The sequence below is a fragment of the Plodia interpunctella genome, chromosome 1 (genome assembly GCF_027563975.2).
Source record: "Plodia interpunctella isolate USDA-ARS_2022_Savannah chromosome 1, ilPloInte3.2, whole genome shotgun sequence".
Lineage (NCBI taxonomy): Eukaryota > Metazoa > Arthropoda > Insecta > Lepidoptera > Pyralidae > Plodia > Plodia interpunctella.
Genome location: NC_071294.1, coordinates 7789663 through 7802578, shown reverse-complemented (window position 1 = coordinate 7802578; position 12916 = coordinate 7789663). Strand labels below are relative to the sequence as shown.

General features: G+C 33.4%; 4 protein-coding genes and 1 long non-coding RNA gene across 5 annotated transcripts; 2 read left to right on the top strand and 3 right to left on the bottom strand.

Moving 5' to 3' along the window:
- Positions 1-1983: 1983 nt before the first annotated feature.
- Positions 1984-3045, bottom strand: LOC128679222 (carbonyl reductase [NADPH] 1-like). Its single transcript, XM_053761348.2, has one exon. The coding sequence runs from the start codon at positions 2904-2906 to the stop codon at positions 2082-2084; it is 825 nt and encodes a 274-aa protein (XP_053617323.1). The 5' UTR covers positions 2907-3045; the 3' UTR covers positions 1984-2081.
- A 630-nt stretch (positions 3046-3675) lies between these two features.
- On the bottom strand, positions 3676-8433 carry TM9SF4 (Transmembrane 9 superfamily protein member 4). Its single transcript, XM_053760972.1, has 9 exons — positions 8276-8433; positions 7813-8198; positions 7460-7615; positions 7113-7390; positions 6664-6867; positions 5946-6363; positions 5508-5691; positions 5193-5331; positions 3676-4714 (listed from the first exon to the last, which is right to left on the bottom strand). The coding sequence occupies exons 1-9, from the start codon at positions 8282-8284 to the stop codon at positions 4614-4616; spliced, it is 1875 nt and encodes a 624-aa protein (XP_053616947.1). The 5' UTR covers positions 8285-8433; the 3' UTR covers positions 3676-4613.
- LOC135309924 (uncharacterized) lies at positions 5634-6870 on the top strand. The gene is made up of 2 exons (XR_010370187.1): positions 5634-5732; positions 6442-6870. It is a non-coding gene; the product is annotated as an uncharacterized LOC135309924 (long non-coding RNA).
- A 228-nt stretch (positions 8434-8661) lies between the features above and the next one.
- Positions 8662-11427, top strand: LOC128679145 (uncharacterized protein). The gene is made up of 2 exons (XM_053761226.2): positions 8662-8927; positions 9056-11427. Exons 1-2 carry the CDS (start codon positions 8919-8921, stop codon positions 9935-9937), a joined length of 891 nt encoding a protein of 296 aa, XP_053617201.1. The 5' UTR covers positions 8662-8918; the 3' UTR covers positions 9938-11427.
- On the bottom strand, positions 11247-12522 carry LOC128679297 (uncharacterized). The gene is made up of 3 exons (XM_053761469.2): positions 12076-12522; positions 11748-11877; positions 11247-11656 (listed from the first exon to the last, which is right to left on the bottom strand). The coding sequence occupies exons 1-3, from the start codon at positions 12372-12374 to the stop codon at positions 11429-11431; spliced, it is 657 nt and encodes a 218-aa protein (XP_053617444.1). The 5' UTR covers positions 12375-12522; the 3' UTR covers positions 11247-11428.
- Between the last annotated feature and the right edge of the window lie 394 nt (positions 12523-12916).

Below are 12916 nucleotides of genomic sequence, written 5' to 3'. Positions count from 1 at the left end.
TAGATGGAATTGGCAACGACATCAGAATCCATACAAAGAGCTACATACACATGCATTGGAAATTCTTAATGAGATTTCGTAACTCACTATATAGAGGGTTGGGTACGTTAACTTCCTTACATACATAGTAAGTAGGTTTCCAATGAAGCCTTTGATGACATTATTTAATTGAACTTATATTTACACTTTGTAGATGCAGACGATACCAATGATACAGGTATCATTATCACTCCGTTGTTTGATTTACGCGTGGTCACGAAAATAGTAATGAAACCGATTTCCTAAACAATTCATCAATCATATTCAAAGAAAAAATCGTCCGAAATCAAAGCATTTATTAAAAAATCCTTCACAGGCAAGTCACGTCAAATTTTAAATTGTATAAGTATTACTTATTTATCAAAGCAAAGCATATCATAGCATTTCGGAACGACTACTGCTGCTAAGAAATGCCGATACGAGCTCGTTTGTATAATGTTGATCCATATCAACTTATTACCATTATTATTTTTATATAATTTTCTTAATTAAAATTCGACCCCGAACTGATGTCTTCAGGCATGGGTGTAGTCAGGTTTTAGTTTTGGAGGGGGGGTTTAAATCTTTATTTTTCTTTACCTACATACATAAAATAAACCTTATTCATAAGTAAAGGGGAAAGAGTCAACAACAACAGCATTCCCAAATAGGCATGATGTCAGGATCGTCAGGCAAACGGCTGGTCATAAAATCAGAGCCGAATATTTAAAATTTCGAGCACCAGGCGACACATCCGCGAATGCAAAAGAGAGCACATTATGATGAGGGAGACAGAGACAAAATAAGTACATACCTACACTACTAATACAATTAATTACAAGCCGAGGTAGGAACCTACCTACTTGCTTGTTTGAACATGAAAGTATGAATCCAGTTGGAAAAAAAATCTATTGATGAAAAAAATTATATTGATTTTAAAACAAAAAAAAACACAAGTGATGGCAACCCTCATTGTTTTTTAACAGCTATTTTGTTGTTGTGATAGGGCCATGGATTTAGTAAATACGGAGTACCTACTAATAGGGCATATTACGCAAAGCTGAGCGCAGATGGCGCTACTGGTACAACTAAGGCACACAAACATTGCCAATGGAGGTAAAAAGCGCCAATTTTCAATATTGTTGCAGATTTACGACCAAAAATACCTTCTACGCAATCGTGGTGCAAGTTTAAAGTAAAAAGGAAAGATTTAGTGGATTATCCTGTACCTGTACTTTCCAAAATTTTATTTTTAATTTACTGCCTACAATGTATGTTTACCAATTTTCAGCTTTTATTTAGAAAATTGTATCTATTAAGTTCTATACAATACTTATTCAGTTTGTTGGGAAATCTATTTCATAGGTAACTCGAAATATATAGTTCATGAGAAATTAGATTGCATATGTTTTAGGTGTGAAATTTTAACAAAAAAGCATCTAGCATTAATTTTATATGTCTATGTACCTAAATTAATATGTTCACTTTTTCAGCCAGAGAAAGTCCACTACTGGTCATAGCCCTCTCCCAAGGATTTCCAAGATGACTTGTTGATAGTGGCCTGCATCCAGTGTTCCCCTACAACTTTGGACAAGTCATCTGACCTCCGTGAAATTGAAAATAAGTAAATATCTTAATTATGGCATAAAAAAATTAATGGTATTAGGAATAAATGTTTATATTTAAATTCTGAAAAATAACTAAAGGCAATATAAATACAAAACTAATCAATTGCAAAATACGGCAACTATAAACATAATGATGTGATTTCAAATGTATTTCTTAATGTAGATAAAACAACAAAAAAATATCTTGGACAGTTTTATACATCTATCAAAGATTGCGGATTTGGAAAGGTTAATCCCTCAACTGCAAAGAATCATATTCAATGCAAACAATTGTTATTTGGTACTAGGCTAGTGATCATAGGCAATGGGTTATAATGTGATTTAAAAAAAACTAAGATGAACAAAAAAGATAATATATTACAGTTTAAAGTGTGGCTGACACTGTTATCACAGGATTAACAGAGTTTACAGACAAATAAAATAATCAAGTAAGTATTAATCGTCCCAATTCACTTGATGACAGTCATGCCAAATAAAAGTACCTTTTAATGTTTGTGGTGCCTCCAGTGCTAGGTATAGCGGGGCTCGAGCTCCACGCTCTGGTGAAAAGTCCCCCATTCCTTTTGTCATGTCAGTTTTAACAAAACCTGGGTGCACACAATTAATAGATATATCTTTTCCCTGTTCATTAAACTGCCGCTGTTGCACAAATGTAAGTGCTGACATAGCTACTTTAGAAACTTTATAATCTCCAAAATGTCCTGCAAATGATACCATTGAGCTCTTGCCATTCTTAACTGCTTGAAGAAAGTCATTCACAAACTGTAATATTTCTTCTACAGATAGGTCATCTTTGACTAGTGTATCGAGCCAGGTCTGCTTCCTTATGTTAGACAACAATCCCCAGTCACTGCTAATGTTGATAACTCTTGCGTCATTCTTCAACAAAGGATATAATATTTTCGATACAGTCAACAGACTCATGAAATTCGTGTCTATTAGTTTTTTTGCATCTTCGTACGATGAAACAGCCTTATCAAAATCCAATATACCGGCGTTATTCACAAATACATCAATTCCTGAATGATGGGTTGAAATGTAGGTAGCGAACTCCTGAATACTTTCTTCATTCGTAACATCTAGGATGTGGAATAAAGGTCTTAGGTCCAACTCTTCGAGTTTCTTTACAGCTTTTCGTCCCCTTTCCTCGTTTCTAGATGTGAGGTACACAGCACCATTGAACTTCTGACACAAGCCCTTGACAATCTCAAAGCCAATACCTTTGTTACTCCCTGTTACAATAGCTACTTTGGTTTCCATTTTATAAATACAATTAAAAATTTAAAATAAGTAGAAAATATGTACTAACGATGTAAAAATAATGGAATATTTATTTTATCACCCAATCTACTGACATGATGACATCTTTAGTACCTAAACTGTCAATTTCATGTAGGTAAGATTTATTTTTGTCCTTTTGTCATTTTTGACATTAGTTTTAAAAAATAATGAGATTTCCACGAAGGCAAAGATAAGTGATAGTAATTACGTGATAGAATATTGTCTTCTATCTCGATTGTATTTTGTGCACATAAATTAATTAGGTCTTATTATTAGTAGTAATTCTGGTGTAATTTCTAATAGGTATTTTTGTCTACGGCTTTACACTTATTATACGCGGCGCTACATACTCTGACAACAACAACGAGGGCGATCTGTAGGTACTCTTTTATTATCGCAAAAATTTATCGCGGTCATCTTCATGCAAGCTTCCGAAGCTGTTTAGGTAGGTACCACAGATATATGAACATTACATTGATGTGATGTTCTTACTGTGGTAGGTATATACCTAATATATTACATAGCTTTTGTCATACACACAAACTCACTTTAGCGTTTATAGGTTGATTATAAGTTGATGCAGTGGCAAAATGCGAAGGGGTCCAAAATTTGTATTCAAATTTCGCGCTCATTGCGGTGTGGACTATTTGCTTATAAAATCCTGGAAATGTTAAGAGTGCTGTGCTTTTTTAGGTACTTTTCAGTATCACCTACGCTATGTATCAATCACCTAATAAAAGCTTTCATAGGTTGTTCATAGCTTTATTGATATTCATTTTATCATAGATTATACTTCATATAACTGAATTGAATCACAAAACATTTAAATTAAATAGTATCATGTGTTAGGTACAGTCAACAGCTCATCAACCTATGATGAATTGAAAATTCACCGTTCTTACTGCAGAATAATATATATGCATACAGGGTAACTTGACATGCTGTTGATTGTATTAAGTGTACACATAAAACATAAGTCAATATATTCCTTTCTCTTCATACAATAAAGTCAACGTCTTCTAAGCAAGAAGACGTTGACTGCATAATAGAAAAAGATCGAATGATGATTTTGTTTCCGACTAAGTTCTGATGAAAATAATTAAACAAGAAAAATAATTCTTCTTTCTGGGTCTAAACCTGGGGTTTGAATTTTAATTCCTTGCAAATTTTAACGTTTCTACTGTAAAGCCTGCTGTCTTATTGCTAACTTGTAATATGCGCTCTAACCTTTTGTTTGGCTTCATTCACTGGCCACTAATATTGATGGTGGCGACCTCATTCGGTTGACAAAGGGAATGAACACATGGCTAAACTGCGATGTCGGCGCTAGCGTGTAGGGTACGCCTTAAGATGGGAAATATAATGTTTTAATTACGACCAAGTACCTAAAATATAATATTTACTCACATTTTGTTGAGTAAATATTATATTTTATAAGATAATATTATATAAATATCCTTCTTCTTAGCGTGTCGACTCGGCGAATCATAATGAAAACACGTGACTTAACGAGTGATATTTTTAAGTTTTTGGCCGATAGTCAAAACTTTCATGCAAACTAATCCCTTAAATGACTAAAAATGCAACATTATGATACTATATACACATAACAAAATCTCAGCAGTAAATTAAATCACTCAGATCCAAATAAACTACATAATTTAGTTAAATTTCCTTAATTACGACTTAGTCAATTTTCACAGCTCCATAGATTTTTCGTATAAAAGTGTAGGCTGCAAAGAATCCAATTGTGCCGGTCAAAAGCCAAAACGTCAAAACCATGAGTCCTGAAATGGTAATTAAAATTTTGTTATTAATTAATGAGAATTTACCTATTATGCAATGTTTAATAAGATATCTGATGATAATTCAAATGAGATGAATTTTGACTGACAACATAGATAAGAAAAAAAGTAATGACTGGACATTTAAAGACATACTTGCACCAACCACAGATAGGGTGTCCACAGCTAATATTAAATAACTGGCCCTTCCCTTTCCATTTCTTTCCGATTTCGAAAAGAAGCGAAAAACAAAAAGTATAATTTATGAAAAAGCTCACACTCAAATTACTCTACTTTTTCCAATAATAAATTGGCTAGACATACCTAGACATTCCGATATAAGCATGAAATTAATGTCTGACCAAGTGTGGTCGTCACATAATTTTCTCCAGAATTCTAAGTAGTTCCTGATTGTAGCACATTGAAACAAACTGGTTGTTTAACTGATAGTGATTGATTTATCCATAAAATGAACATTTACCTGTGTAACCGATGTACAGCAAAGTTGGTATGAACTCTGTTATTTCCAATTTGGTGAAGAAATAAAAGACTGAATAAATTAAAATATACACAGCAGAGCCCCCAGACACGATAAAACTCTTCCACCACCAATGATAATCCTGAAATAAAGATATAGGTATGTATATAGTTAAGAAAATAAAAATAGATTTTGATTTTACAATGAAAAAAAAAAACAATAGTTTAACATGTATGTATTAATTACTATCTAACTCAAGCCTTATAGGTAAGTGCCAGAGTTAGATCCAATCCAAATGTATAAATCAATAGGACCTACCTCACCACACAACTGGAAGTAGACCATTACAATTGATATTTGTGATACAGAAATTACTAGTATGCAGAATACCAGGAACAGGAATCCAAACAAATAGTAAAATTGGTTTTCCCATAGTGCATTGAAGATAAAGAATAGTTCTATGAATACAGCTCCGAACGGTAGGATTCCAGCCATTAAAATACTGCAAAAAAGAATTCGATCACTTGATGTTTCATTCTTTTGGTGAGCACCTTTATATGCTAAATTACCATGGCTTCACTTAGAAATTTCAGAATGTGAGACAAACTATACTATAACAATATGAGGGTTGGAGGGAATGTTACTTCCTGCTAAGAATGCTTACATACACTTGTATGTTCATGAAAATATGCATATTTTCGTTAAATTAGTATTGATTACGTAATATATTAGTAAGTAGATATAGACAATTCTTACCATGCAAAAATATTCATATACCACACTTGCTCAGGAACTTTTCTTGGAATGAAATTGGTTCTAACGGGATGTTGGAATGGTTGCTTACGACATCCAAAATAATAGCCCAAGTACACCAATGGAAGTGATATGCAGAACCATAAACATAACAATGCCATCATTGTGGAAAAAGGAACTGCACCACTGGAATGTTTACCCATTATGAAGAAGTTTAAAAAGAAGCAGGTTCCAAAGACAATTGCTGGATAAAGAGTAGCTGTCAGGAATGCAGCCTGTTTCCACTGTTTCCCTTTCATAGTGCTGTACAAGCGCGCCGAGTAGTAGCCAGCAATAAGTCCCATGAATACATAAAGGAATATAGCAGCCGTCATTAATGCACCTCGACTTGCTGGTGATAACATTCCAAGCATGGCTATAACTGGAAGAAATTAAAAATATTTTTAGATAGTGTCCTTTATATTCTTAACTGAAATTAAACATATCAATTTCATTGCAGATTGGGGTAATCTTTTGGCAATAAATAAATGGGAGTACCTCAACTTAATTTTCAAGTATACTGAATAGGTACTGAATCACATACACATTTTGTAAAGATCCAGTATTATCCAGGGGTGTAATTTGTTTGGTTTGGCTTTGAGAGTGAATCAATAAATCATTTTAATTGGGTACTATGCAAATTAGAAGTCTATACTATTTATTTTCATAAAATAGAACTTACAAATAGTGATGAGAGCCATGAGAAATACTTGAATGCCACTTCCAATAACAGCAGCGAAAAGCATTCTTTTTGGTGGAGGACGAAACACATCTCCATGAACCAGTTTCCACCCTGTTTCTTCTATCATATCGTCCATCATTTCATCAGAATTATACCGAGCTATGTCTCGCCTTAATGTCCTTACCATAATCATAGTCAATATACCTGTAACCAATGAGCAACTAGTATTATCAGCTTATGTTGAATGAACTAGGTATACATTTTAGTGTACATTTGCAGCCAATAGACAGGACTATTCATTCCCTGAAATGAATTTTGTGTGTTTTCTAATGTACTTACATTGATTTGCTGTAAGGTTATTATCAAAGTAGAATCCAAATAACATAAGAAAGAAACTAAAATATACAAAAAAGATTGATTCATATGCATGGGTTTAAAAAACTACTTACCTGATAAGAAGAATAGTACTACAATTGAGTTCACAATTGAAAACCAATGTATTTGTGTATCTTTCATCCCTAAATACATGTCCCAACGAGATGCCCACTGTATCTCAGACTCGCCCCATTCCACAGAATATGTAAAATACAGTTTAGTGCCTGTGTCTTCATTCACCAATTGCCTCTTAGGAATACTTGGAAGCTGACAAGTATCATCAGTAAATGTCAATTCATTTTTGTCAATAGATAGAGCTTCAACTTCGAAACCAACTACACGGTATGAATCTCTGAAAATATATTAAGTTTTAGATTTTGTCTAGAAAAGTCTTACAGAAAACGAAATATAATTAACATACATCCCGTGTTTATGATATTTAAGGAGAAATTTTAGATGATTATTAATGTATGCTTTGCCTTCATACATAATGCCTAAACGATAACCTTGTTCTATGGTTCTCTCCAATGTTTCCATATTCACAATTTTTGTTGACACCGGTAAATTATCAATTAGCCTGAAAAGAACAAATCTACAATAAGAATATAAAATATTGTGAAACAATTCCAGAACTTATTTTGCTAAACCATCTCATTTATTTACTTAACTATTAATAAAACAATAATATTCCAAATATGAACAAATTGAGTCAAACAAATTTAGCCAAGTCAGCAGACTAAGGCAAAAAAAGCGTAGCATAAAATATTCACTTACAGATGGACAAAGTATTCATGTTCGATGCGACTTGCTACTTTCTCAGACTCTTCTACACTCCAATTGATTGGGGTATTCTTTTGATGACATAACAGACGGCACTTAATGTTTTCCGCCATATGAACTTCATAAGGAGTATTTACAATTCGATCCCCACGCAGTACTTCACCCAAGTTCTCAGATTTGTAAACAAATGTACCATTTTTAGGTAAACAAAATGGAAGTGAGTAATATTCATATGGCAGCTGTGTATGTGTACTTGTCATTTTCACTGCTTTAACCTCAATTCTTTGGCCTTTCTTAAACTCCACTGGAGCCACACCAGGAACGTAAAATCCATTGCTGTATAAAATGATACTACAAATGATGAGACACTGAAGAAGAAACTAGAACAGAAAACACGAAAGATAAAACAAATAACAATATAATGAAAATATTACACACCGATGTAAAGTTAACATACTTGAACCATATTTGTGTAGATATCAACTTTTAATTTCACAGATTAATTTAGCAATCAATTGAACCATTGTACAGAACAATTAACAAAAATTTGTAAGTGTACCTCTACAACCGTCACCGTCAGCTATTCCATTAACTATCAACATGACTTTGACAGCAAGCATAGGTAAGGCCTACTAGGACACTGTTCGGGTGGGTTGTATATAACTTTATGTATATAACTTTTCGATAGACAGTGATCATTGATATTTCGAAAAAAAAAACAATCGAAAAGTTTTATCTTTATCCATAGTTGACTATCGAGTATCGAGCGGCAACACTAGCTTATAGATGTGTCATGTCGTGCGTGTTATGCCGTTGGTTATGCCATATCTGTCATTCATTCATTCATGCTTGCTCCTTGTCTTGTCTAATCAAAGCAAGCAAAGCGTTCAGCAACTCTTCCTTCAGCAATATTGCCGAATGTGCGTGCGTCGCTTGTTCATTGAAATAAATTCATTATTAGTTCATTAGCTGGTGTTTAGTGTAATTTAAATCAAACTCATTTTTACTAGCTAATATCTATTTATATAAAGAGTGTTTTGAAATATAGTACCTAAGTTTTACATTTTTTCGATTAGGTTATATAAAAATAAATATTCAACATGGTACAGGTTTGTTTATTCATTGTCTGTCTTCTATTATAATGATTTATTGGATTAATTTTAAATAATGATAAGTCATTGTCGACCAATGTTTATTTTATATGTATAGGATTACTATCAAATGAAATTTGTTTCAGGCTACAGATGAAATGGAACAAACTGACCTTCCACAAGCTGTGAATTTACTTCACGAGATGAATTCCAACATACAACAGGTATCACAGCTTGTTGACAATATGATAATTAGAGTTAAAAGTGGTGAACTATCTACTGATAGTGGTCTTAGTTTTTTGGAAATGAAATATCAAATGTTGTTGAGTTATTTAATAAATCTAACATATATAGTCTTGCGAAAATGTTCTGGTGAAAAAATTGTATCTGACCCATCCATTGACAGACTTATAGAAATTAGAACTGTTCTTGAGAAGATAAGACCCATTGATTCTAAATTAAAGTATCAAATTGATAAACTTGTTAAGACTGCTGTAATTGGAGCAACATCTGAAGAAGATCCACAATCATATCATGCTAATCCAGACAACCTGGTGAGTAAAATTGTTGAACATGAAGACTCCAGTGATTCAAATGATGATGAAGACAAGAAAGACAAGGCTAACACTAATATATATGTCCCTCCAAAACTGGCTGCTGTTCATTATCATGAAAATAATTCCAAGGTGGATGGAAATAGTAAGGAACAATCAAAGAAACAATTCTTGAATTCAAGTGTGATGCGAGAACTTAGAGAAGAATATTCAGAGGCTCCTTTGGAAGTTAGCGCAGGTAATCATGTTAAACATTCAATTTCAAAATATGAACAGGAAAAGACTGAATATGAAGAAAATTATCTGACTCGTTTACCAGTTACAAAAGCAGAGAAGAACAGAAGAAAAAAGTTGACAACAATTGGTATGGTGGCTGATGAAATAACAGGACGCAGATCTGAAAAAGGTGGTTCTCGTAAACATAAAATGAAATCCAAGAAAGGAAAAGGTTTTAAAAGAAGGCGTATGCATTAAAAACATTTTTGTCAACATTTTATCATATCTGTTCGTCCGAATCAAAAGGTACCGTATGGCGGCTAGCACTTAGGTCTTATTCGTCTTTAGGTCCAATACAAAACAACGGCAATAAAGACCTGCTAGCCACCATAAGGTTCCATTTGATTTGGACAACCACATATAATAAAAGATTTGCAATGTTCAATATAAATAATTCATTAAAAATCATACTTTAGTGACATTTCAATTAAAATTGGACTGATGTGGTTAATAATAAGTATTTGCTGATTGTGGATCATTTGTTTACTGTGCCAAGAGTAGCACAAATCAAGAATGGCCACACTATCAAGTATATTTACATATATCTTCAATTTTTATATTGTATTTCAAAATTGATCATTGAAACCTTTACAAGTTTACTTCTAAATTGATAATATTTTTGTCTTATATGGATAAACTAAGATAATCTTGTGCACCTGCATATAATATTGTAGATGCCAGAAGTGTCATGAAATTCAGGATTTACTGGAAATCCTGAATTTTTATATGTTGAGTGAAACATCTTGTATCTTTAATTCCTATTTCAGTTTGATTCAAGATGTTGACTGGCCTCTTAGCATTGTACATGTCTAAGCCACTTTGTATTTGGCTCATAAGTGTAGTCGTATCTTAATACACATGTAATATGAGGACACATTAACCATGTAGTTGTTGAAATAGATGATGGCATTGCACACGACGCACACCGCGTCGTGTCGTGTATCTCAAGTTTTGCTCATTGTTCTTACGACACGACCAACATCAAGAGCCGTGTGTAGACAGCTCAAAGCTTACAAGAGTGCATGTTACGTGACAATCGGTTGTTCCTAGCCTAGAGCTTAAAAGTGCTTAGATTTTTCAATACATAATCTCATATATGTTGACAATGCCTTAATTAGTTGGTAAAAATATACTACTTTTATTAAGGTATTTAAAATAATATTGTAATTTTCATATGGACAATGTTAAATTTGTATTTTCTCTAAAGGCTAGGGGCTTTAAGTCATTTCTGTTTGAATTTGATCTTGGTATCGATCATGGATCTCTTTTGACAAATTCTGATTAAAGCTTCTTTAGCTTATCAACTTTATCAACATTACTTATGGATATGAAGTGGTCCTATTTCAGGGCGGAAACCACACGCCTTATTTGGTTATCACATGTTGGTGATCACCAATATAACAATTACCTAGCATATGCATAAATGTTAATTTCTTTTTCATACAATAAATAAAAAGTACTCGCATGTTTTTTATTGGCGTTTATTTCTGATTTGTTTTATTATATCTAAGACAATATAAATGAACGAAAATTTGAAGACCATATGAAAAAGTTTCAATACGTTTTTTATTTGTTATTATATTTTGTTTCGTATAAGTAAGTTTAATTACTTTGTTTCTGTTTGATAAATTGTGTTGAAATTTCTATCAACAATTTTCTTTAATTAAGTAAATAAAGGTTTGAATTAATTTAGTTGTTTGGAGTATCTAGCCTTTTTTCTAATGTAGGAAAATCTTGAAGACATGTGGCAGGATTAAACGACTGGAAACGGAATAATCTCAATTGTCGGATGTGGCCGATAGGTGTGTGGGTGTCCAGACATTGGTAATCTCCTCGAGGAGGTGCGGTCCCGTGATTGTGGGTCAAGTCTGACCGAATCACTCGATTTAATAACCAAGTAGGTGATGCCATGGTCAGCTGAAAAGAAAAATCGTATCCGGTCGTTATAAAAGGATAAAAAAAATGTAACTTGTAGGTTTGTATGTTTCTAAATCAGGTAGGTACTCACCGGCTTAGTAACAGCTGGATAAGGACTTCTGTAGTCATCTTGCTGGCATGTCAGGTAATCCATTACACCGAAATCTGGATGTAACTGTGCCAAATCGGCGCTCTTCATTAACTTGTTACGGCTTGGAGTACTGGGAAAATACGATGACAAAGTATTAAATGTAGGTCTAGTACCTAAATCTCATCACTAGCTATTATATAAATTAAAGTCATCTACGTATAATAACCCCCTAAACCACGCTACTGATTTCAATGAGATTTCACTGATTGGTACAATTCTTGAGCAAGTTTAGCTCTTATTATTATTTGTGGCTGCCGTCACTACTTACTCGGTACATGGGTAAGAAGTAAAGTTGACTAGGGGTTTAAAAGAATAAACAGGGTCAGTTTTTGTGAAAACTTGTGCTAGCATATGTCGTGTCTCCGTCATGCGCACCCCCTGATCTTCGCTACCCCAGCGCAAGTACGTGCTAACGTGGTTACTGAGACCATCCCTGTAAGCATAATTATCTTTCGGTTCTGCATGTATTGAAAAGTCCCAATTTTCCACTTTTGTTTTTGGACCGTATGTGTTCTTGGAAAACAATATTTGTTGTGGCTTTTTCGCCATAGGATTTTTAGTCCGCATTTTTAATGGTACAGTTTTGAAAGATACAAGAAATATATTTTATTACTTAAAGCGTGATATATTCAAGAAATTAATTAAAATTGAAATAGAAAATACAAATTGATGTACGTCAACCATGTAGCAAATACAGTTACAAATAGATTATTGAAATTGTTTTTTTTTTTTTAATTATTTGCTGATTATATTTTTCATAGTAGGTAGAAATAAATACCAAAAAATTGCGGAGGCGGGGACTCCTAGGAGTTTCCTATTCATTCCTTTATTCCGTGTTCCGGATAACCACAGATATAAAAACATTACGTTTTAAAATCTGTGTGGATAACTGAGATTTGTTTATACATATGTAAATAAATAGTTCATAAAATCGAATTTTAGCTGCACTCTGGGGCGTTGCTCCGGTGGGAATTTCGGGATAACAACTACCCTGCATTATTCCAGGTTACCTATATTTTACACGTGCACCAAATTTCATAACAATCGGTCCAGTAGATTTTGCGTGAAAGAGTAACAAATGCACATACACACACATCCTTACAAACTTT

Excerpts from the sequence above, each read along its gene's own strand:
- LOC128679222 (XM_053761348.2), bottom strand. The coding sequence starts at position 2,906 with ATGGAAACCAAAGTAGCTATTGTAACAGGGAGTAACAAAGGTATTGGC.
- TM9SF4 (XM_053760972.1), bottom strand. Across the intron at positions 6,364-6,663 it reads CATGGCTCTCATCACTATTT|TTATAGCCATGCTTGGAATG; the intron begins GTAAGTTCTATT and ends AATTTCTTCCAG. Across the intron at positions 5,692-5,945 it reads TATATGAATATTTTTGCATG|TATTTTAATGGCTGGAATCC; the intron begins GTAAGAATTGTC and ends TCTTTTTTGCAG.
- LOC128679297 (XM_053761469.2), bottom strand. The coding sequence starts at position 12,374 with ATGCGGACTAAAAATCCTATGGCGAAAAAGCCACAACAAATATTGTTT. Across the intron at positions 11,878-12,075 it reads ACTTCTTACCCATGTACCGA|TACTCCAAGCCGTAACAAGT; the intron begins GTAAGTAGTGAC and ends GTATTTTCCCAG. Across the intron at positions 11,657-11,747 it reads ATCCAGCTGTTACTAAGCCG|CTGACCATGGCATCACCTAC; the intron begins GTGAGTACCTAC and ends TTTTCTTTTCAG.